Here is a 23,889-nt window from a genome sequence, read left to right on the forward strand (position 1 = left end):
TCCCAAAGAATTACTTCTTGGCCTGGATTGAATTTCAAATCAATTCTCAGAAATACAGTAATCTATAACTAACATAGGTAACTCTGCTATAAGTGAAAGCTGTATTTCTAAGAAAGTTCACGTCGTAGACAATCGTGTTATAAAACAAATCAATTAAATGGTTATGGGAGAGTGAGTTTTAGACACTTAAGAGTAATGTTTTTTTTAACCCCAGCCAGATTTCCACAAGTAAAGGTCTTTTTAATCACTAAAAGTTTATTTATTTACCTAGGAATACCAATGGCTATATGTTACATTGTTTAACAGACATTGCACAAGTGTGAATAGAGGTAATTGCCTGACACTGAGAAACTGACAGACTATGAACTTAAGAAGCAACCACAGTCTAATTACTGGAGGGAATGGAGGGAATATACATGGAAACAATTTCTTCCCCAGGCCTTTTTTCCAAGACAGCTTTTTTTCTGCTTATCAACTTCCAAAGTAATGTTTAATTCTTTAGTTCCAAATTGAAATTGCACTAATCTGTTAATCACATTATATCCAATTTGTGTTATGAACACACGCTTTATAACAGGACTACGTGTAGATCATGATATAGTTTGCTACCAAATTAGCAGCTATTATCAATATGTATAATACCTCAGCAGCTTTTCTTACAATAGGTAATTGATGTCATATTACTTACCCTGTGAAAGGACATCAACACTAGGCTGATCAGCATTAATGATTTGGTGTTTTTTACTGTAGCTGTTCAATACCCCATGACCGACTTGGCGGTATGCCAATAATCTTTTCACAGTCTCTTCCTCAGTTATCCCAGCAGGTTTCTCTAACCGATTTTGTATCTTGGTTGATGTTGGCCAGTTAAAAATTGTATGATATATTTCTGAGGTACAGAAGCAGAGGTGAAAATCCAAAACTTGCATCCAATTCAAAATGAAATATCAGATACTTTGCTTAAAGGAAGAATTAAAAAAAACCTTTCCTTTATTATAAATGCCAATGGGCTGGCCAAAATACTTTTTTTTTAAATCAACACTTTTCACTCAGCAATTGAATTAGTAACAAATAATCTAAACATGAGTCAGCAATGGTGGAAGTGCAAATGGACAAGAGAATTTTAAATGAATAATAAGAAAAGTGCTATAAATATACTTAAAGGATCACAGTGGAATAATATTTTATCTTACCACCTTCGAATGACAGTGAATAAAATATTATATATTCAGAAATGACCAACTGCAGTTCAAGATTTGAAAATATTTCAATTCAATTTAATATTGACGGCAACAGTGACAGATGCCCATTGATTATCTAGATCAAGGGTCGGCAACCTTGTTCTGCATAGGGGCCAGGACGCATGTCTGTGAGCAGATGGCGGGCCAAATCTATCACGTGTACACAAAGATCCCGCCCCCATCCCACCCCGGATGGCAGGCATCAAATTACGTGTTCACAGAAGGTAGACAAAAATGCTGGAGAAACTCAGCGGGTGAGGCAGCCTCATGCAATCCTTGCATGTCTCACCCACTGAGTTTCTCCAGAATTTTTTGTCTACCTTCGATTTTTCCAGCATCTGCAGTTCTTTCTTAAACATGTTCACAGAAGTGCGTGGCCGTGCCGGCGGCTTTGTGCAGGATGCGATGCAGCCAGAGCTCGGTGCTCGGCGGGCCGGATGATTACGGGGAAAAAAATCCGCCTGTGGGCCAGATGATTTCGGGTTATGGACCGCAATGCCTGGACGTGAGTCAGTCACTGCGAGGGAGAGGCCACAACTCTCATTCTAAACTGTGAATCAACTGAACTGTGAGTCTGCAATGTACTTGCAATAAATGATTTGTTAGCCCCTAATGACAATGCCATGAGTTGTTTGGCTTGCTGCCCTGCCTGTGCTTGAAACTGCAATGCTTTATTAGGTCTGACTGTATTTGGAAGGAATAAATGCTTTATTAGGTCCGACTGTGTTTAGTACAAAAGTCCCGCTCATTTCGTGACTTCCACTTAGTGGACAGGTCGCGCTGATTGCGTAATTTCCCGTGAGTGCAGAGGTCGCGCTGATTGCGGAAGTGCCTCTGACTCCCCACAGTGGAGAGGCCGTGCTCAGCCGTGTGAGTAGATTCACGAAAGTTTACTGTCATATATGTGGTGTGTGAGTCAGTGTGTGTGTGAGTGTTTGTGAGTGTGTATGTGAGTGTGTGTGTGTGTGTGTGTGTCTATGTGTGTCTATGTGTGTGTCTATGTGTGTGTGTATGTGTCTGTGTGTGTGAGTATGGGTGTGAGTGTATGTGTGTGTGTGTGAGTCTGAGTGTGTGTGAGTGTATGTGTGTGAGTGCGTGTGTATGTGTGTGAGTGCGTGTGTGTATGTGTGTGTGAGCGTATGTGTGTGTGTGTGTGTGTGTATGTGTGAGAGTAGTGTGTGTGTGAATGTGTGAGTGTGTGTGTGTGTGTGTGTGTGTGTGTGTGTGTGTGTGTGTGTGTGTGTGTGTGTGTGTGTGTGTGTGTGTGTGTGTGTGTGTGTGTGTGTGTATATTGGAATTGGTCGATAGGTGGAATATTGCGTTGGGGGACCAGCCCTCCCCTGTGAAGGTGGGACCCAACGGTCTAGTACATTACTAAAACTCTCATTTTGTATGCGTGCTTGCGTGGATGTGATATCCCCAAACCTCACCAAAACGGTACACGATAGCGCTACACTTTTTGGCCCAACTTACTCACCATTGTCCTGGGATGAAAATGAAAGATTGATGATATATTTTACAAGTTATTGACATTTTAAACTTTACAAAACTTTACGAAAAACACTTTTCAAACCACTTTTCCACTTGCCCTGCCCGTCAGCCACATTACACCAACATCACAATGGGATCGCGAATTTCATTTACATAGTAACTTAAAAAAAAATTTTCATCAAATTCTTCTGTTTTAATTCACAATTACGTCACAATGTGATTGGCAATCTCATTTACATTATAAAATCGCGATTTTCGAAAAATCTAATTCTTCAGTTTTCATTAACAGCTAACATTATTTAGGGGATAGAGGGAGAGGAGGGGAGAGTGGTGGAGGTAGGGAGTGGATGATAGAGGGGGAGGAGGGCAGTGGGGGAGGTGAGGAGGAAGAGTGGGATGTGGGATAGGGGGAGGTGAGGAGTGGGGGAACAGGGGGATAGAGGGAGAGGGGTTATGAAGGGAGGGAGGGAGTGACTGAGGATAGCGGAAAGGAGAGTGAGGGAGAGGTGTTATATCTGGTCCAGTGTTATATCACAAATATCACATTGGGGCAACATTGAAAAACAAAAAAGAACAGTTAACGATTAGGGAAATATTGAAACATAATAAATGCAAATCCACTTCTTACAAAATTAATTGATGAACAATGAAGAGCAGGCTCATTTATAAAATACATGGGCAATATGACTATGGATTATGGATTGCATGAGCATTTTGAGACCATGCAGGAGAAACAGCAAGGGAAGATGGTGAGACTATCCATATAGAACTCACATGAGAAAAAGATGAATAAAGTGCCCTAGCCACTGTCATAAAACATACAATGACTTTCCTTGACCAGAATTTTTGGCAGAACAAAAATTGGATTGAAAGGTTCAAGCGAGGTTGATGTGAAGTTGTAAGGAACAGGAAGAAGAAAGATCCTGTGGGCGGATGTTAGTTCTGGGACATTTGCTGGATAGAACAACAGCTCCAAATTTCAGATAATGTCTATTTCTGATTCCCATAAAGATAACAATTAAAAGCAGGGGTTAATATAAGCAGCAAACTAACTGGTGGTTATACCTGTCTTGTACCAAGGAAATTGAAGTAAAATGAATTCATTTCAAAATAATTTGAAAATAAGTTTTAAGCATCTTTTCAATTACTAAAACCCTTTTTAAAATCAAATGGCGAGCTTCTGAGTCAGAAGTCACTTCTTTCCCACGACACCTTCATCACATTATTGATACCAATATTATTATAACTTTTTTTTCAATACATGAAATAACACGATTCCTTGTATATTTAGATAAAGATGCTCTAGAAATACTATTAACATAATGCATCAGAAGCTTAATAGAATCATTAGTTTCCTCGTAGAAATTTGCAGGATATGTGGTCAAAATATTGCAAGTTAAATAAGATGCAGAAGGTCAGAGGAAACAAATGAATTTGTTTGTGAAAAATAAGTGCTCTGCCAATGTGAAAGAGTTAACAATTAAATATTTCTTACCATTGGTGTCTGGGTCAATCCTTTTCCCCAGATTTCTCTCAATCAGCACAGTATCAGGGGCATCGAGTACAACTATAAATGGAAGAGAGGTAGTAAATTGATACTAGGTCATTTATTGAGCAAAACCCACAGTGAACTCAAAGGTACACTAAAATGCTGGAGAAACTCAGCGGATGCAGCAGCATCTATGGAGCGAAGGAGATAGGCAACGTTTCGGGCCGAAACCCTTCTTCACAGTGAACTCATCGTGAAGCACAACAAACAATCACACAGGCTTCACAGTGAGCTGGTCCCTGATACAGAACAATATCTCAATCTGGAAGTTCCCAGGACTAGACGATGTAGGTAGAAAACCATTTTATAACCACCAGCCAAAAACAAGGTCATTTAATGTTAATAAATCATAAGTTTTGGCCAGTTTTAAATCTGCGTACGCAACAGAAATCAGGAGGAGTTTGGTTAAGTTTATGGTGTGAAGTTGTAGTCATTAAATCAGACCTGCTTGATCTGGTACACACTACTCCATATACAATTCTCTGCAATTTCTTGTGGTTTTGGGCAGAACTGTTCCCAAACCAAGCTGTGAAGCAACACACCTAGGTTTTATGGTACACTAGACCAAGTGGGACCCGGTGGGTTGCGGGAGGGGGACCTGCGGCATCACACACACACACACTAACCACCCCCACACACACACACTAACTATCCCCCACACACATTAACCACTCCCCTTGATATTTTTTACATATTATTCATTGGCTCCTTTTACCCCATACCCACCCTATCCACTGACGCATAGCCCCCAACTCGCAGAGGGGGGGAGAGAGAGAGGTGGGAGAGAGAGAGGTGGGAGAGAGAGAGGGGGGAGGGAGAGAGAGAGGAGGGAGAGAGAGAGGAGGGGAGAGAGATAGGAGGGGAGGGAGAGGAGGAGGGGAGGGAGAGGAGGAGGGGAGGGAGAGGAGGAGGGGAGAGCGAGGGGGAAGAGGAGGAGGGGAGCGGGGCGGCAGCACGCGGGGGGGGGGGGGTGGCAGCTCGCAGCCCGGAGGCAGCTCATGGGGGGGGGGAGGTAGGGCAGCTCGCAGGGGAGCAGCAGCTTGCGGGAGGTGGGCTGGCAGCAGCTCGCAGGGGGACGTCACTCGCAGCGCAGACGCAGCACGTAGAGCCCGTAGCACGCAGAGCCATTGTGACGTCATCAGCCAAAGCCGCTCGTTTCTATTTTGAAAGACATTTCAGATTTGTGAACATTTTCATAAATATCTCGAGAAAAAAAGCATGAATTTTTCAGATAAGACAATTTTGGACTCCACGGGATAAAATTCTACAGGAATATGCGTCATTTTTTCAAGTAGATGAGATCACACGCAAACAAATAAATACACACACACACACATCCTCATCCAAGATCAGAGTTTTATAGTTATAAGGATATATATTACTAACGCCCAACAAATTTTCACAAAGTAACACAGCAAATCAATTAGTTTCAAATCATCTGAGTAAAATTAATTAATTATTTTTCCATTAACTTGCCACCAGTCTTATTAGAATTAGACCAACTGAAACTTTATATTCAATTATTGCCTTGAACCTATTGTTTTTATTGCCAAGTTATCTCACCAAGCATATTTACAGGTAGACAAAAGTGCTGGAGAAACTCAGCGGGTGCAGCAGCATCTATGGAGCAAAGGAAATAGGCAACGTTTCGGGCCGAAACCCTTCTTCAGACTGCGCAGGTTGCAGGGCATAAAACTGCATACTACTTTACAATTGCAGATTACAAAGAACTTGTAGTAGATTCATAAAATGTCATCCTAAATGCTTCAGTGTATGTGAATGCTAATAATTGTTGGCAGGGTTAAGGTCCACATTCAGCAGGCATGTAGGGTTTGGGTGCAGCAAAGGACTTGCAGGATATTGATTTAGGTCACCATACATTTTGGTGAATTGCAAGATGGACATGCCAGTCTAGCTCCTAGAACACTGCAGGATTTGAGGAGGGGTTGTTTTACATTTTGCTTTGCATCATTATTTTATTCTCCATTATTATAGCAAGATAAGAGTCACAGTGTGCAACAGAGAGAAAAGATAATAAAAACATGACTGAATTTGAAAATACATTATTTCCCGTCGGCAAATCAAAATGCTTTTCAGATACCTAGGGTAGCAAAATAAACACATAACAAAATTGCAGCATCGTCTACTGGGCAAAGTTATCAAAAATGTTGGTGTGTGCATCCCCATGATTTTCCATAGAGGATATTGTAAAATTATTCTTACCAAGCATCTAATTGAGTCTTGTGTTATGTGTGTTCTACAGAAATTCAACCACTGAGTCGAAAGAAGATCGATGCTAGATGCTGTCATCTATTATTCTGTTTATTAAGAGTGGTGAAAGCTTTGTGTTCCTTTGAAACTTTTCATTCAGTAACAGAGTCTATAAAGATGTTTATTAAACCTCTTGAATTCTAAGAATTATGATGATTACATGAAATGATTACATGAAATGAGATGAATTTTAATTGGTTAGAGACTTGTGAGAACAATCACTAATAATCTTTTTTTATTTTAGTTATATTTCTTGCTTTCTATAGCATAACTTTCCTTACACCTGTGGTGTTATTTCTTCTGACAGTATTCACGATTACTGTGCATTTAAGCTAACATTCAAATTTGCTTTGCAATTAATTAAATATCAATTTTGCAAGTTTGTTAAGAGTAGCTCTTATTCTTCTGTCAATTATTAATGTTTATATTTGGTGATTTAGCTGGGCTAAGAAATAAAGCAAAATAACAGCATCTCGCTCAGAATTAGAATAATTATACCAAGAAATTAATTCCTGATAGCTGGCACTAGAAGAGCTAAATGATCATATCAGCACATCTTATTCTGCTTCCAAACTCACTTGCATTGAAGTCAATTAATTGAATTTTGGAGACTGAGCATAACGTGCTGATGTGACTACATAGCTTGATTCGTGCTTCCAGCAGTGGATGAATTTCTCCGTATTAATTATATTATTATTGCTTTTCAACTCTGATTAATTTTTGGTTTAAATGTAATAATAAATTATAGTGTGTGCTCCAGACTTTCACACATCAGGCTTTACCTGTACATCCTGTGGTCTGAGTTGTGCATTTTACTGAATATGGAAGCGCAAATGCACCAAGAACAAAGAATAGATTTGCACCTTCTTTGAGAAGATTTTTTTTTGCTGGCATTCATGGAGGGAATCAATTTAATCCAAGCTTACAATGTAATATTTATAACTCAGTGTTCCCTGATCATGCTTAGATTTCCTAGAGATCATTAATTTTTTCATCTATTGACTTCCCTGTAGGTTTTCAGTTCTCCTCATTCCTATTCCTCTATCTGTAAATAGGAATTCCTTTAAACATTGCCTCAAGAGACAGCACCAAACTTAATGTCAACTAAATAGGTGTGATGTTTACATTTAACTAAACACAAACAATTCTACAGAAAGTTTCAGAGGTTAAATCATAACCATTGTCCAGCAGATCGCGTGATCCTCTTGGATTAAACACTGGCCAGATTTTAAATTCATCTCCAGACAGATGGGATGAAAGTCTCTGACAGCTGTTAAGGGTCCTAAATGAAATCAGTTTGAGTAGTCTCAAGCCAATTTCCGACAGTCACAAGTTCCACAAAACTGGCTTTGAATTCAGTGCACTGGCACAACTAGTCGGTCACCATCAAACAAGCCATACGGGTAGTCAAGGTGGGAAATGGCAATATTTCTTTAATGTAATATAGGGTTCTTTGAAGCCAGATATGCATTATATCAAAAATTCCAGCTTCTACCGCACTCTTGTTCACACAAAGAAAAACAAATTTCCAATCTATGACAAATTACTGAAAAGAAACTATCCAAAAATAATGAAAAAATATTTTAATACAACCGTCAGAGATATCTTCATTAATTCATATAATTTCCATCATGGACTAGTTTACACATCAGGGCTAGATGGAATTAAAACAAAATGCAATGCTATTAAACACATCACCTGCAAAAAGAACAAACAGGATGTTGTAAAAGGCCTGGAAACATTGAACTAATTACTTTTTTACCTATTCATGTTTTCAGGATCAGGTATCATGGGATCAGGCAGTGGCCGGCAGGGCCAGCATTTATTGCTCATCCCTAATTGTGAAAAAGTAATGGTATGCTATCTTCTTAAATCCTTCGGATGAAGATACTTCCAGAGTGCTGATAAGAAAAATAGTTCCAGCAACTATGAAGAACCAGCAATATATTTCCCAACCGAAATGTTGTGTGACATGGAGGGGAATCTACAAGTGAAGGTGCCCAAAGCACTTGCTGCCTTTATCCTTCGTGGCAAGAGGTGCTTTTGCAGTGGCCTAGGCAAGAAAGTATGGTCCATTGTGTAGACGGTACACACCGCAGCCACTGTTTATCAGTGGTGCAGAGAATATTTAGAGCAGTGGATGGTTCGACAAATCAAGTGGGTGCTTTGTTCTGGATTGTGCCGGGTCATTGGAACTGCACTCATGTAAACAATTGGAGAGTCTGCTATCACCCTCTTGAGGCACTGTCATTGGTGAACACCTTATTAAAATTGGTGCACAGAAATTTATTTTCCCAGAGGGGAGAATGTCTCTGTAATTAGCTGCCCCGGTGGTGATGGAAGTTCGATCATTAAATATATTTAAGGTGGAGATACATCAATATTTGAAAGATTGCAGAATTGAAGGTAATGGGGAACTGGCACAGAAGAGGAGTTGAGGCCAGCATAGATCAGCCACGATCACGTTGAATTGCAGAGCAGGCTTGAGGTGTATGATGGCCTACTGCTGCTCCTATTTTCTTGTGTTATGTTCATGATCTTTTGAGCTAATTATAAATAGATTGCCGGAAAATTAGATCTTCTAACCTGAAAGAATGTTCAAACTTTAAAACTAAACTTTGTATCCATTCCTTTCCTGTGGATCAGCCATCCTATTCAATTTCACTGCATGTTTTTTGTAACTATGTATCTGAAAGGTGACATACAATTGGAGAAAGCAGGAATTATTATTTTTATCATTTGGCATTTTAATCAGAACAAATGGACTGATAAAATACCAATTCCATTCTATCACTATGTCTATAGTAGAATGTATTTTCAATTGCTTTTGTTTACTTAAATGAACAGAGTAGCAAGCCAAATGTAAAACCTATATTATTTTTATTTTTTCTGTAGAGCTAGCTAAGACACAAGTGGCCAAATTGACTTTATATTTTAAAATTCACATGGAACTGATAAAGACAATATGATGCTTTCACAAAAGTGTACAAATAAGGAAACAGAACTAACAGAAATAAGATTTCATAATAGCGAATCAATTTACAGGGCACTCAAAGGGAAAAATAAACAGGGAAAGTAGAATGGTGCAGCCTGCATCTAAGCTATTAAACCTACTAAATAATCTGGAAAGTGTCAAATTGAACCTCTTTGTCTGGGTGGCATTGATCTGATACTGAGCAGTTCTACTACCAAGATCAGCTTCGAAGAAATTTGCATTAGGCTCATATTCCGATCTTTTACAACTTACCAACATGTTCTGGTGCAATTCCTATTTCTTGTATTGCTCTTGCCTGTTCCCGCGTTTGGGGGAAACCCACCAGCACCCAGCCCTGCGAAGCAAACAACATAAATACAAGATCATTTGTATGATCATTTTATTGCTCATTACTAAATCACACTTGCGAAGATGGTGGTGAATGCCTCTAGAACTATTGCAGTTCACATTTTCTAGATACTCCAATAAATATAAAATTAAAAGGCAACAGACAACCCAAATTCATAAATTTGAATATTCCTAGCCTGGGCGAGCCTTCCTACATCCTGCATCCAGGAGGTATAGGCAAGACACTACAAAGCGCTAGTGGTAATTAGATCTCAAATAGTATCTTACTGAGGCGTTTCCCTATAATGCCCTGATGCCCCTTGAGTCCTTTGAGAGGAAATAGGTTGAGGGCAAAGCCAAACCAGTTATCAAAGCTGTCAGTGCTGAAATGCAGTTATCAAAATTGTCAATGTTTAAAAACCATTTGAAATGCCGGTGACATTTAGAGGCAATTAAAAACTATTAAGATTGCTGAAAAATAATTTTAAAAATATATATATTTTAATCACAGTAAACTATCAATGAAATTAATGAAAGCACATTATAGCTCTGAGAGTAGCGCCTCACCCGCTGAGTTTCTCCAGCAATTTTGTCTACCTTTTAAAGCTCTGAGAGATAATTTTAAAATATTAAAGTAAACTAATCCACAGGGCCAGAAATTCCCAGTCAAATCTGGGGTTGCCAATTCTGTGCCATGCATAGCTGGCGTCAGATACGAGATATAGATTCAGCACATAATCAGCGCACAACAGAACAACAGAATTCTACACCTGTTAACTGCTTTGGGACATTTCATGTATTAGAGTTGTCAAAGAAATGCAAAATGTTGTTCAGTTAATGTAATTAATCGCCTGCCGTTAAACTCATTCATAGGATAACTGTACTTAATTTAGCAAGCACTGGAAACATGGAAGAACAAAGGGATCTCTATAGCAATTTGCAGGTATAGTGGAATAACATACATACTATTCTCAAGTGGAATTAGGCAAAAGTTGTTCAGGTTTCAAGACATTTTTACATTTAAACTCCACTTTGTAAGACATTTTATGTCTTCATTGCTTTTGCATAAGTCTAATGCTTGCAGATTTTAAAACTGGAGATTGAGATGCAAATAAAATATAAATTCATCCTATTGCATCAGTCTATTATGTAAATCATTTATATAATGTAAAGCAAAGGGAAGAAAATCCAACAAAATTTTGATGAATAAGAAAAAACAAAGGATTAAAGAGTCAAGGCAGTAGTAAAACAATCAGCATAATGCCCAGGCTCGTTAGTTAGAAATGAGAGCATCTTACTAATGGAATACTTACTCTTAGGACTACATACTATACCTGAGCTGAAAATAGTCATTTCCCACATGCCCTTGTTAAAGTAAACGTAAATGTATTACCAGACTACAGTCCTTCAAACCCACATTTATAGGACTAAATATTATCCCAAGAGCACTCTTTATTAAAATTTCAGTGTTCTGACTGAAGAGCCATGACATACAAAGATCACATGACTTTTTTTCACAATACCAAAGAAACCCGTTGGACAAGGGATGGTGAAATAAGGTTAAGAGAACCTATCAATGTAATTTTCAATTAGCCCATATAGTTCATTACAAACGCAAGATTTGTGTCATCAGTGTGCTTAACATACAAAATTGAATTTATTCAAGTGCATCTTCATCTATTAATGTTTAAAACTCCTTCCTTAGAATAAATGATTTCCAAAAGGTGAAAACTTGGAGGAAATTTATTTATTTATGAACAGTATCATGTGGCTAATTTTACTTCGGAGTCACGTGAGTGACTACGTGAAGAACCCCGCCACGACGCATGCATGCCATATCGCTTCACGCTTGCGAAACGACAGGCGGGGGGAAGCGTTCCCCCGCAGCGATAAGTTTGAAACCGCGACCTGCAGGTAAGAAATTTACTCTACGGTAGTTTTGTTCCCCGCGCTGTTTTTTCACAGGGGGGGAAGCTGGAAAAAATAGTGTCCACAAGTGCTGCGAGTGAAGCTGGCTGGGGAGGACCGCGAAGTTGTGGGAGCCAGCAGCAGCTGAAGTCACAAGCCCCATAAGGGATCAGCTGTGCCAACTTTTGGTCCCGCGCCGGCCAGAACACCATGGCCGGGCGGGAGACTATTCAGAATGGGGCCGTCGACTTTTTGGACAAGTCAAAAACGGCGGTAAGGCTAGACACAAAAACAAACAAGGTCGTGGACTCAGAGGAGTCCGACTTTGAACAACCGCAGGCGGCCAGCGCCCGAGAGCGCTGGAGCTGGATGGAGCGGTGTGTTGGAGCATTTGCTCCAACGTGACAGACTCCGGGAGATGGAGTCGGGTCACTGTGGGCCCTATGATAAACCCACAGCAGTACCTCTTGAAGGGCTGCACAGTGCTTCTACCTCATCAGAGAGGAGCACTGCGGGTCAGTTCTGGGCTGACCTGGAAGAGGGGTCCGCAGAAGGAAAGACAAGTGTGCAAGTGGCGCAGGAACAAGAGAACCTACTGGAACCCACTACAGCCAAAGACAGCACCCCACGCACCCACCAGCAGAACTGGTGAAAGCTCGAAGGCCCGGTACTCAAAATATGTCTTTTTTAGGCCATGGCCCAGGCCGGCCTTCTTGGAAGATGCGGGGACCTCCAACGCCAACCAAACCGAAAATCCAGACACCAGCGCAACAACAGCAGCGAAGAACCTACAAAAAGAAGTAAACCTGCCACTGGTAACTATGGAGGTAGGTGGGTCTGGTTCCCTACAAAATACAGGGAGCATGGAGGTTGGGTGGAGATTACACTCTTTTCTGAAGGCATGGAGCATGTTAACAACCGATACTTACATCTTAAGCAGTATCCAGGGATATACAATAGAGTTTATACACAAGTACAGCCCTCCAGTTCAACATATACTGAACCGAATGTTCGTGCCTTCTGATAAAGAAAAATCAAAAGCGCAAGCTGAACTGGAGCGGCTTTACATAAAAGGTGTAATTGAGAAAACTCAACACGAACCATTAGAATTCGTGTCCAATATATTTATCAAAAACAAAAAAGATGGTGGTTGTCACATCATCATAGATCTGACAAAATGGATACCTTTGTTACTGCTAAACAATTAATTTCCAAAGGTTACTTCATGCCCAGCATCGATTTAAAAGATGCTTACTATTCAGTGCCTATACGAGGTGACCACAGATGTTACTTAAAATTCAACTGGATGGGACAACTCTGGCAGTATAAAGCACTGCCAAATGGGCTATCATCAGCCCCAGGCTGTTCACAAAAATTTTGAAACCAGCCCTAGCGTCTCTACGGAAACGTAAACACATGGTCATGGCATATTTAGATGACATACTCATTGTGGGCAAAACTTTGGAATTAGCCAAACAAACTGTAACAGCCACAAAACAGTTATTTGAAAAACTGGGATTTATTATCCATCCAGTTAAATCTAAACTAACGCCTTCCACTACTATGGACTATTTGGGGTTTCACCATTGACTCAGTTCACATGTCGGTGACTCTGCCTAAGGGATAGGCTAGAGATTTAATAGAGGCTTGCAATAACCTCATTGACATCAGCAAACCATCCATCAGATTGGTAGCAAAAGTAATTGGCAAAATGATGGCTGCCTTTCCAGCCACACAATTTGGACCTCTACATTACCTAAACTTACAGAGAGCAAAAATACAAGCACTCTAAATTAATGCAGGTCACTTTGACAGACCTATGAAACTACCAATCAAGCTAAAATGGAACTAAAATGGTGGATAGATAACTTTGTTCCAATCCAATCATTGTCAGTAACCCTTCCATGGTACTACAAACTGATGCCAGTGCACTTGGGTGGGGAGCCACCAATACCATCACCAGCTGTGGAGGTAGATGGACTGCTCAGGAGGCATCATTATTACTCACACTGGGCATAAACTACCTGGAAATGTTGGGTGCATTACATGGCCTAAAGTCATATTGTACTGGGTCATATCACCAGCATGTTAGACTACAGATAGACAATACCACCGTGGTAGCATACATTAACCACATGGGTGGAAACAAATCGACATCATGTGACAATCTGGCTAATACAATTTGGCAATGGTGTATGCAGAGAGATATTTGGATATCAGCCACTTACCTACCAGGAAGACTAAATTTAGTGGCAGACACCAGGTCACGCAAATTTAATGAAAACACCAAATGGATGTTGAATAAAAAAGTATTTGCTGATATTACAGCAAAATATGGAACACCAGATATCGATCTATTCGAATCCAGACTTAACCACCAGTTATCAAATTATGTTTCATGGGAACCAGACCCTGGGGCAGCGGCGACAGATGCATTTTCGCTGCATTGGGGGGGGGGGGGAATTGTTTATTTACGCATTCCCTCCTTTCTGCCTCATCAATCGGGTATTAAGGAAAATACAACAAGACTCTGCGTCTGGTATTGGTAGTCCCCGATTGGCCTACTCAACCATGGTTTCCAGTGGTATTAAACATGGTATTAGAACCATGTATCACCATCCCACATAGACCAGATTTATTGCTACATCCCATAACAAGGGATAGCCACCCATGCCATTAACATTTGAACTTATTAATTTGTAGAGTTATAAAAACACCTCTACTACAACTGGGACTGACGGACCGAACAGTGAACATGATCTCGGCGGCCCAAAGACGGTCAACCAAAAAACAGTATCTGGTCTATATCAGAAAGTGGGCGATGCACTGCCATAAAAACAACATCACCTACAGAGACATGAACATCCCGTCTGTTCTGGAATATCTGGCAGGCCTCCACTATGATGAGGGGCTCAGTTACAGTGCCATCAACTGCGCCAGAAGTGCCCTATCGACTTACCTATGGCAGGGGACAGAGCGTTACTCTGTTGGGACTCACCCACTGGTAACAAAACTTATGAGGGGAATTTTAATACTAATCCCCCAAGAACCAGGCACTCCCATATATGGGATGTAATTATTATCCTGAAGATGCTCAGGAATTGGTCTCCAGCAACAGCTCTGTCCCTACACAGACTGACATTAAAAACAGTCATGCTAATGGCATTGGTCACGGCACAAAGGGCACAGTCACTGCATAAACTAAGACTGGACAACATGACTTCCTCAACAGAAAATATTACGTTTCATATCTATGAGATAGTAAGCAGAACAGACAGGGATCAGCAGGCCTCAATATACAATTTAGGTCATACCCAACAGATGACCGTCTGTGTATAGTAAGACATCTGTCGTTATACATGGAGAAAACGAAAATCCTAAGAGGCAATGAGAAGGCACTTTTTGGTCAGCCACTAGCAACCACACAAAAGAGTGACGGTCCAGACCATCTCAAGATGGCTGAAACAGGTGCCAAACATTCCAATTATTTTACAATAAACCAGCAATGAAACCTGGAACGTTTGCAGAAACAATTTTAAGTTTTGTAAATTAATTTAAACCCATAAAAAGGGGTTATAAATTTGTGTTAATAAATTTTATGATTTCAATGTCGAATTCATGACCAAATTATGTTAACACAATTCCTCCTACAGTCATCAAGGCAGACGTGATGCATGGACTCGTTTCCACGGCATGAAATCACAGAGCTTTAAAATCTTCACGTAGTCACTCACGTGACTCCGAAGTAAAATAGTAAGATTAAACGAGAACTTACCAGTTTGAAGTTTGATCTGTATTTTATGAGGAGTTACGATGAGGGATTACGTGCCTTCCGCTCCCACCCTTGATCATATACTTAACTGGTATCTCTTCTCTAATCTTACTATGTTTAGTCATTACAGTTATCTGTGATTTCACACCGCTGCTTTGAAGAATGACACGCATGCGTCGTGGCGGGGTTCTTCACGTAATCCCTCATCGTAACTCCTCATAAAATACAGATCAAACTTCAAACTGGTAAGTTCTCGTTTAATCTTACTATTTATCCCTATATAGGAACCGAGGGGTTGCATCTACATAGAACTATTCAATTAAAAAAATGCAGTATCTTGCCCAGTGGAGCAAGAATTACCTACCTGTAAAAAACAGTGCGTAAGTTGCCTTTTTGGCGATTTCAGCAAACATATTTCTTGGGTTTAGCATTTCCTTTACAAATTTCAGTTTAATAACAAAATCACCATTATATCAAGATTGGAACCATTTATTCTATTAAAAATGTACTGTGTTATATTTTATAATTTTGTTGCTTTATCTAAAATATAGCAAAACAGAACAAATGTGAAAAATTGAATTCTATTATGCCTGTTTTGGTGTCTATGTCACATTAGTGGACACATTGCACAACCTACCTCCACACAATCCTTTACAATGGTACTCAGAACTTTGATTTGTATAAACGTTTTTATAGCATTTCATTTAAATGTCTGAGCTGCAAATGGTACCTTCTGGTCTTTTCTTCTATATTTTTTTAAATTTTATACATAGCTTCTATAGCTATATTTCAGATAATATTATAAACACAAACACTTATCAGGAGGAATGTTAACATTTAACATGCTGACACGTATTGTCATTGCTTTATACATACATCGTTTTGTTTGCAATATTGGCCATTTTCGTCTGGATACATGACACTGCCTAGCAAGTTAGCATTGAGGGGTTGTGAGAGAGAGCCTGTGAATATCTTCAGGGAATGCTCCCAATTAAAGAAGTTAAAAAACGACCTGTTCACAAGGTTACTTTTAATTATTATTTATTAGTTTACAAAAGAAGTAAAAGAGCATGTAGAAACTATCTACTCTTATTATCTGTTTATACCATATGCTTAATCAATGAAGGGTTATGTTTCCCCTTTAGCTCTTCTGACGTTCATTCTTTCTTCCACTACTATAAATGTAATTTGAATATCTCTGAAAAGCAAAAAACTGCAGATGATGGAAATCTGCAATATAAACGGAAAATGCTGGAGATACTCATTAGTTCAGGTACATGTGTGGAAGGAGAAACAGATGATAGAAAGCTAGACTGTTGTAAGTTACAGAGATGGGAGGAACTTATGGACCAACCTCTGTCTCCATCCTTCATCTATTCAAAGCCCAGGCACAGATGCTGGCACGCTTTGGGGGGGTCAGAAAGTGATGTAGGCAGTTGTGCACATGATGAAACACCCAGCAGGAGTGATTCATAGCAAGATTGTGGACAAGGAAGACCAAAGGGATGTTCTAGTGGGTAGCCCAGAGATGAAAACTTCATGGAGCAAAGCCTCTGAAAAAAAAATAGGGCAACTTCTCACAAGCAGTTTGCACAGCATTATGTGTAAATGTACGGGGGAGGTTCAGCATTGCGTTTCCTTGTGTGACATTACCATTCTACAGTCCACTTTCGAAGGTAGAATGACCTCCAGGGGTACCATGCCCTTAAAAAAATTGAAATAATTCATGAATGAAGACAATTCATCTATGGGGAGAGAAAATTTGCACTTTGCATTTCAGTTTGAGTAGGAATAAAAATATAATTGATCCAAAATACTCTGACTGCCCTTGAGTGCCATGCATGCATAATCCTACTTCTTTGAGTAGCCATTAAACATTGCTGGCTTGTGATTACATGTCATATGATCCATTTGTGAGACAGTGATGGTCTGGACACAAAGAAAAGTACCACTGCTTAAAGTTTTTGTTCTCTGTTGCTGACTAATGGGGTTAGTAAACAAGTGGTCAATGGTGATCTACTTATTTTAGATGTATACTCTAAAACTGAAATTATTCCCAGCTGTATCAGGCAACTGAGCCATCCTCTCACCAGCTAGAAAGCGGTCCTGACCTTCCATCTACCTTATTGGAGACCTTCGAATTATCTTTAATAGGACTTTATTGGACTTTATCTTACACCAAACATTATACCCGTTATCCTGTATCTGTACACTGTGGACGGCATGATTGTAGTCATGTATAGTCTTTTCGCTGACTGGAAAGCACGCAACAAAAAGCTTTTCACTGTTCCTCTGTTCAAGTGACAATAATAACTGAACTAAACTAAGAGTGGTATGTGCAAATAGCAGATTGGTCAAGGATTGTGGTGACATTGACAGCCTCTGGGAAGTAAGGCACTCGTGTCCCACAGGCAGCAGTTTGTTTTGTAAGGGACTGAACAAATCTGTCACAGCTCGGTTAGAGCAAGATTGCTTTTTTTTGGTACACCAGACATAGTCTGTATAGCCTATATACTGAGCATTCCTACTTACATTTAACCTTAGTAGGTTGAGCTACTTCTCATGCTGACGGATGAAGTTGATGCTGCTCCTCCTTCTTCACCAACTTTTCCACTATAAATTAAACTGATAATAAAAGTGCCTATGATGAACAAATAGAGTTTAGCATGCTAGGAAAGGGATAGAACATGTGTGTGTGTGTGTGTGTGGGGGGGGGGGGGGGGGGGGGGGGGGGGGGGGGGGGGGGGGGGGGGAGGAATCCAGAAGCTAGAATTTCTCATTGCATTTTAAACAGTAAAATGGCATGAGATTCTGGGCCCAATTTAATAAGTGAGTGACTAAGCATTGCCTATTTTACTAGGCTATCAGAACAGTTGGATATTAATCTGGACAATGCAGTTTTATCCTAAAATTAGTGTTTGGATATTACTTGCAGATGGCAAACAGCACTCTGTTCTGATTTTAACTATACACATTATTTCCGTTGGCTGCACAGGGTTAAAAGGATATCCAATATCTCAAGCAAATAGTCTCTGCTTTGATTTACTTTTCAGTCATTTCATCTACTAGTACAATATTTCATCTATTTCACTACTATCAGGTATCTCTACCATGTGTAACACATAAAGTATGGACAAACATTTTTTACACAAGGTTTATATTGATGCCATGATTGTCAACATGCACTTGATTATAAACTGAACACAGTATCATGGATGATCACCAGCTTGTTTAGCCAAGGTTAATTGACATTCTGATCATTCTCTCCTTACCTCCAGCGAGTTGGTTCTTTTTATCAGACATCAAAAGCCTGTGTACTCTGAGCTCCTTAAGTACTGCACTGATCTATGGACAGAACATCTGCAAGTGTACAGGAACTGAGGAGGGACAGGCAACTAAGCAGATGTCACAGGGAAAAAAGCTATCCTGGGAGTCAAATGGACCAGCATAAAACACACAGATTTGACCTAGCTCAACATTAGACAATGGTGTACTAAAATTCATCCTTCTGGATTTCACAATTGACTGCACAAACACAAATTTAGTTATTGGGGTTAATTGCATACTAGGCACTATAAGCAAACCAGACGAAGTCTATTAAAAAAATAAATATAATTATAAGCTATTTGCATGTGGTCAATGCATGCAGACTGCTTTATGGTAGAAGCTGCAACTACATCCGTTTTATTTAGGACATAATTCTAGGGACCAAAAATATAAGAAATAACATTTGAACATAAATCTACCAGTACAACAGTATGAAGCAAAATGCAGGATAACCATAATTGTGAGGTATGAAGTTGACATAATAAAGGAAAAAAAAAAAAGGAAATTGTGATAGAAATTATTTAGTTCATCCAGGAATGAATCTATGGGCATTAAAACCCTAATTTTCATCTTGCAGAATGAAATAAATATTGCTCCAACTCCCACTCTTTTCTACTCAGAATTGAAAATATAAAATGGGGGGGAAGAAAAGCTCAGAATTGAGAGTAAAGTTGATTATACCAGGACATTCAGGGTCATCTATAACAGAGCTTTTACAACTTAAGTCCAAACGCAGCAAATAAATAATTACCAACCCAGCATAAAAAATTATATCAAAAGTATAAAGCTCTGTAGGAAAGTAAACACAATATCTGAATTCTGAAATGGGAATATAATTCTGGAAAATAATTATTTGTTTCAATCTCACGACATATGAATTACCTCTAGTACGAACATAGACAGTACAGCATGGAATGGGCCTTTTGGCCCACAATATCCATGCTAAGCATGATGTCAGGTAAAACAATCTCCTCCACCTGCATGTGATCCATATAGCTCCATTCCCCACATATCCAAATACCCATCTAGAAACCTCTTAAAATGCTAGTATTGTATCTGCCTCCACCACCACCCCAGCAGCGTGTGCCAGACAATCATCAATTTCTGTGTAAAACTTGCCCTGCACATCATCTCTAAATGTTGTCCATCATACCTTAAAGCTACGAATGGCATCTAGTCTTTGACATCTTCACTCTGGGAAAAATGTCTGACTGTCTATCCTATCTATGCCTTTCATAACTTTATGGACTTCCATCAGGTCTCCCCTCAGCCTCCGACGCTCCAGAGAATGCAGACCAAGTTTATTCAATCTCTCCTTATAACTAAGACCCTCAAATCCAGGCAGCACCCTTCTGCTCCCTCTCCAAATCTTCCAAGCTGGTAAGGGTACAGAGAAGATTTACAAGGACGTTGCCAGGACTAGAGAGTTTGAGCTAAAGGGAGAGTTTGAGTAGGCTGAGACTCTATTCCTTGGAGCGCAGGAGGATGAGGGGTAATCTTATAGAGGTATATAAAATCATGAGAGGAGTAGATCGGGTAGATGCACATAGTCTCTTGCCCAGGGTAGGTGAATCGAGGACCAGAGGGCATAGGTTTAAAGTGAAGAGATAACCATTTAATAGGAATCTGAGGGGGGAGAAGGAGGGGGGGGAGAAGAAGGTGTGTAGACACTTTTAAGAAGCCAGACCACCTTTAATAAAGTTTAGCGGGCATTTAACATTACCGGTCGGTTTTCCTTGGTTCTGAAAACTCCAATGAGCCAATTAAAATGCCCGTCAATAAAGGAGATTGCCTATGGCTACCTCGACTGCCTAGCGACCCCCACTCCACTGCACTGCACTACGAGTTCAAAAGAACCATGCCGACCAATTTTTACTCGCGGAAAATTTTTCAGCATGCTCTCCTAGGACCACGTGTCGACCATGCTGCGACTTTGAGTCGAGCACAAACTCTTCTAAACTCGCAAATTAGGTCGCCGCAGTGGGACAGGCCCTTTACCTCCTCAATAAACTCTATCAAGTTTGCACTGCATGAACTGCCGCAGATGAAGCCATACTAACTGTCCCTGATTAGCACATTCACTTCCATATGTGAGTAAAGTTGAAAAAAAACTCCCTGAATGCGTTTCCAACACATTTAACAATTGATACAGCAAACTCCAGCTAAATTGGAATAGTAACAACATTTACTCAGAAGCTAAATTCTTCAAAACACAGGGAAGTCCTGAAAACATAATGCAGGTGATGGTTTTCCACAGCAACAAACCTTATTCCAATATTCAAAATAATTATTGGACAAAATATTCTATAGATATTCGGACAATGGAAGAAGGAGAATCAGAAATTTGTTTTAAGGAATATCTTGAAGGAGTAGTGAAAGGTTTAGGGACAGATTTCCAGTTTTTAGAGCCGAAACAGATTTCCAATTTTTAGAGTTGAAGGCAAAGCTGCTAAGGGCAGCCTAGGATAAAGAACATTTGGAATGCACCAGAGGCATCAGTTGTTGGAATGCACGCTCGTCCTTTCACATGGGGATGATTGCAAAGATGGCTACCAGTGAAGTTGTGTACAAATTATACTAGTTGCCTGGTGGTCCTAGACTGAAAAGTCAATGGGGTAATGCAGGGGTGATGTCGATAGTGGACAAAGCAAATTACAAGACATTCAGCAGAGTTTTGGATGAGTATGGAATGTTGGAGGCCAGCCAGCACGACATTAGAACAGCAAGGTCTGGATGTAATAAAGTATGGATGAGGGTTTTGGCAGCAGGTGAGCTGAAGTGTGGATAGGAATGGGTGAAATTAAACGAGGTCTACTTTAATGGAGCAAGATTCTATTGCGATCAACAGAGTTGAATTTTGGAAAACTAGCTGTTCCTATATTGTGCATTCAATGCTGCAAACAAGGACAAATTTCTACTTTCAATCTAGGCTGAATTTTAGAGGGGAAAAAAAATTGCGTCACCACAAAGCATGCTGAAAGGCTGCCTAGGTTTCAAAACCCTGTGGGACAAAATAAATAGTTTGTAAAGGCAACAAAATATTGACATAGCTTAATAACATGTCTGCTGCAGGTGTACCAAGGGAAAAGCAAACCCACATAATTCCTTTGAAATCAGGAATTAATTTGAATAAGCTTCTGTTTCATTTCCATTAAACACAAATACACAGTTACTTTACACCGTTTTCAAAATGAACTGCCGTAAGGCAATCTCCCGCAGATTCTAATTTGAGGCAAGAATTGTTTTATATAGTTCGTACTGATTTGGAAGAAAAGAATGTCTCAACAAAAATGTATAAGCAGACATTTCAGGATTCTACAAGAAATGTAACACATTTTGTTTATTTTTCAGGTTCTACAGTGATCCAATGAAGGTATATTAACCTATATTTAAGACCTACTTTGCAAAAATGGCCTTTCTTGACAACAAATCTTGAATGTGGATGTGGAGTTTCCTCCCTCTTGTTCACCTCTCTATCCATTGTGGAGGTTAACCACATGCTGGTCAGCTCCATCGTCGAGTTCAGGGGCGGAAAACCCAGGGGGGCCAGAGGGGACACTTCCCCCCATGTTTTGAGAGGTGGGCGACATCCCCGCCAGGTTAACCTGCCTGGGCTTGCGGGAAAAATGGCCATTGCGGAGAAGCAGCGTTGGCGTCCCTTCAGTCCAGACAGGGCTGTTGGGTGCGTCCCCTCCATGTTTTGATAGTGAGTTCCGCTCTTGGTCGAGTTAGCTGAATTTTCCAGTGCCCAATACAGTCAGTTCACCCGCATTATGAAAGTAAAGCTAGAAGTCCAGTTTCTGATAGGCATTGAACAGTTTACAGCTCCATCCCAAATTCATCGCCCTTAACCGCTATTTAATATTTTATTCAGATAATCACATTTCTTCATGTTCCTGCTGCAGCAAAGTTAGATCTCTGTCATTTCAACCATCGCCTATAATTTCTCTCAAACTTGAAAACAAACCTCATATCAAAGTAACATCAGACCAACCTTCCTTCTTTTAGTGGCTTTAGTGATCTCAGGATGTTCCTAAAGTGTTTTACAGATGAAGGACTTTTTTATATATATATAATCACTGTTGTAATTACGGTGGCAGTCATGGTGGTGCAGCGGTAGAGTTTCTGCCTTACAGCGAATGCAGCGCCGGAGACCCGCGTTCGATCCCGATTACGGGTGCTGTCTGTACGGAGTTTGTACGTTCTCCCTGTGACCTGTGTGGGTTTTCTCCCACATTCCAAAGATGTACAGGTTTGTAGGTTAATTGGTTTGATAAATGTAAAATTAAAATTAAAAAATTGTGCAGTATAAAATTGTCCAACTTCCAGTATAGTCCCTGGTGGACTCTTTGGAAATGATGACCACAAGGTACAAGGTAATGAAAAAAAACACAGCAGCCTTTTGGAAGCAATCTGGTTAAGTAATAGCAATGGGTGCATCTCAGGACTGGCACACCAAATAAAGCAGGAAATCCAATTCCTCTGCATTTTTTTCCAATAACAGCAACAAATTGTGTTAAAGAACAAAGCAAAGCAATTTTAAGCACTCCAGAAGAACACTGCAAACAGTTCCTGACAGGGAATCACAAAAAAAAGTCCAAACGTATTTATAGAGGTTTTATAGAGCATCTTAAGGGAAGGAAGTGCAGGTGCATAAAGATTTGAGAGGGAAATTCAATGCTTCGGACCTTGGCAACTGAAGGGATAGCCATCAATATCAAAGCAATTAAATTCAAGAATAATAAGGAGTCCGGAGAAGTATAATACTCACAAAAGATTGGAAGGTTGGAGGAAATTAAAGATATAGGGAGATAGGAAGCCATAGAGGGATTTGATAACAATGGTGAGAATTTTTTTTTTTTAATTTGAAAGATTTATCATAGAATTTTTCCTGAACATGATAGAAAACAGATTGCCATTACTTTTAAGCCACTATTATATTTTAATAAAAATAAGCTAAACTCACTACAGATAATAAAAAAATAACAACTGTTAATGTTCTCTACTG

The 23,889-nt window shown here is 39.9% G+C and overlaps 1 protein-coding gene across 1 annotated transcript in view; it reads right to left on the reverse strand.

Annotated features, from left to right (window-relative positions):
* The window catches only part of ak8 (adenylate kinase 8), a 111,883-nt gene that overhangs the window by 49,207 nt on the left and 38,787 nt on the right, over positions 1 to 23,889 (reverse strand). Inside the window, exons 6-8 of the mRNA XM_033048678.1 lie at positions 9,800 to 9,881; positions 4,228 to 4,299; positions 689 to 889 (exon numbers count right to left, since the gene is read on the reverse strand). Coding sequence (XP_032904569.1) covers positions 689 to 889; positions 4,228 to 4,299; positions 9,800 to 9,881 — 355 coding nt within the window. The remainder of the gene's footprint in view (positions 1 to 688; positions 890 to 4,227; positions 4,300 to 9,799; positions 9,882 to 23,889) is intronic.

Source organism: Amblyraja radiata, chromosome 32 (genome assembly GCF_010909765.2).
Source record: "Amblyraja radiata isolate CabotCenter1 chromosome 32, sAmbRad1.1.pri, whole genome shotgun sequence".
NCBI lineage: Eukaryota > Metazoa > Chordata > Chondrichthyes > Rajiformes > Rajidae > Amblyraja > Amblyraja radiata.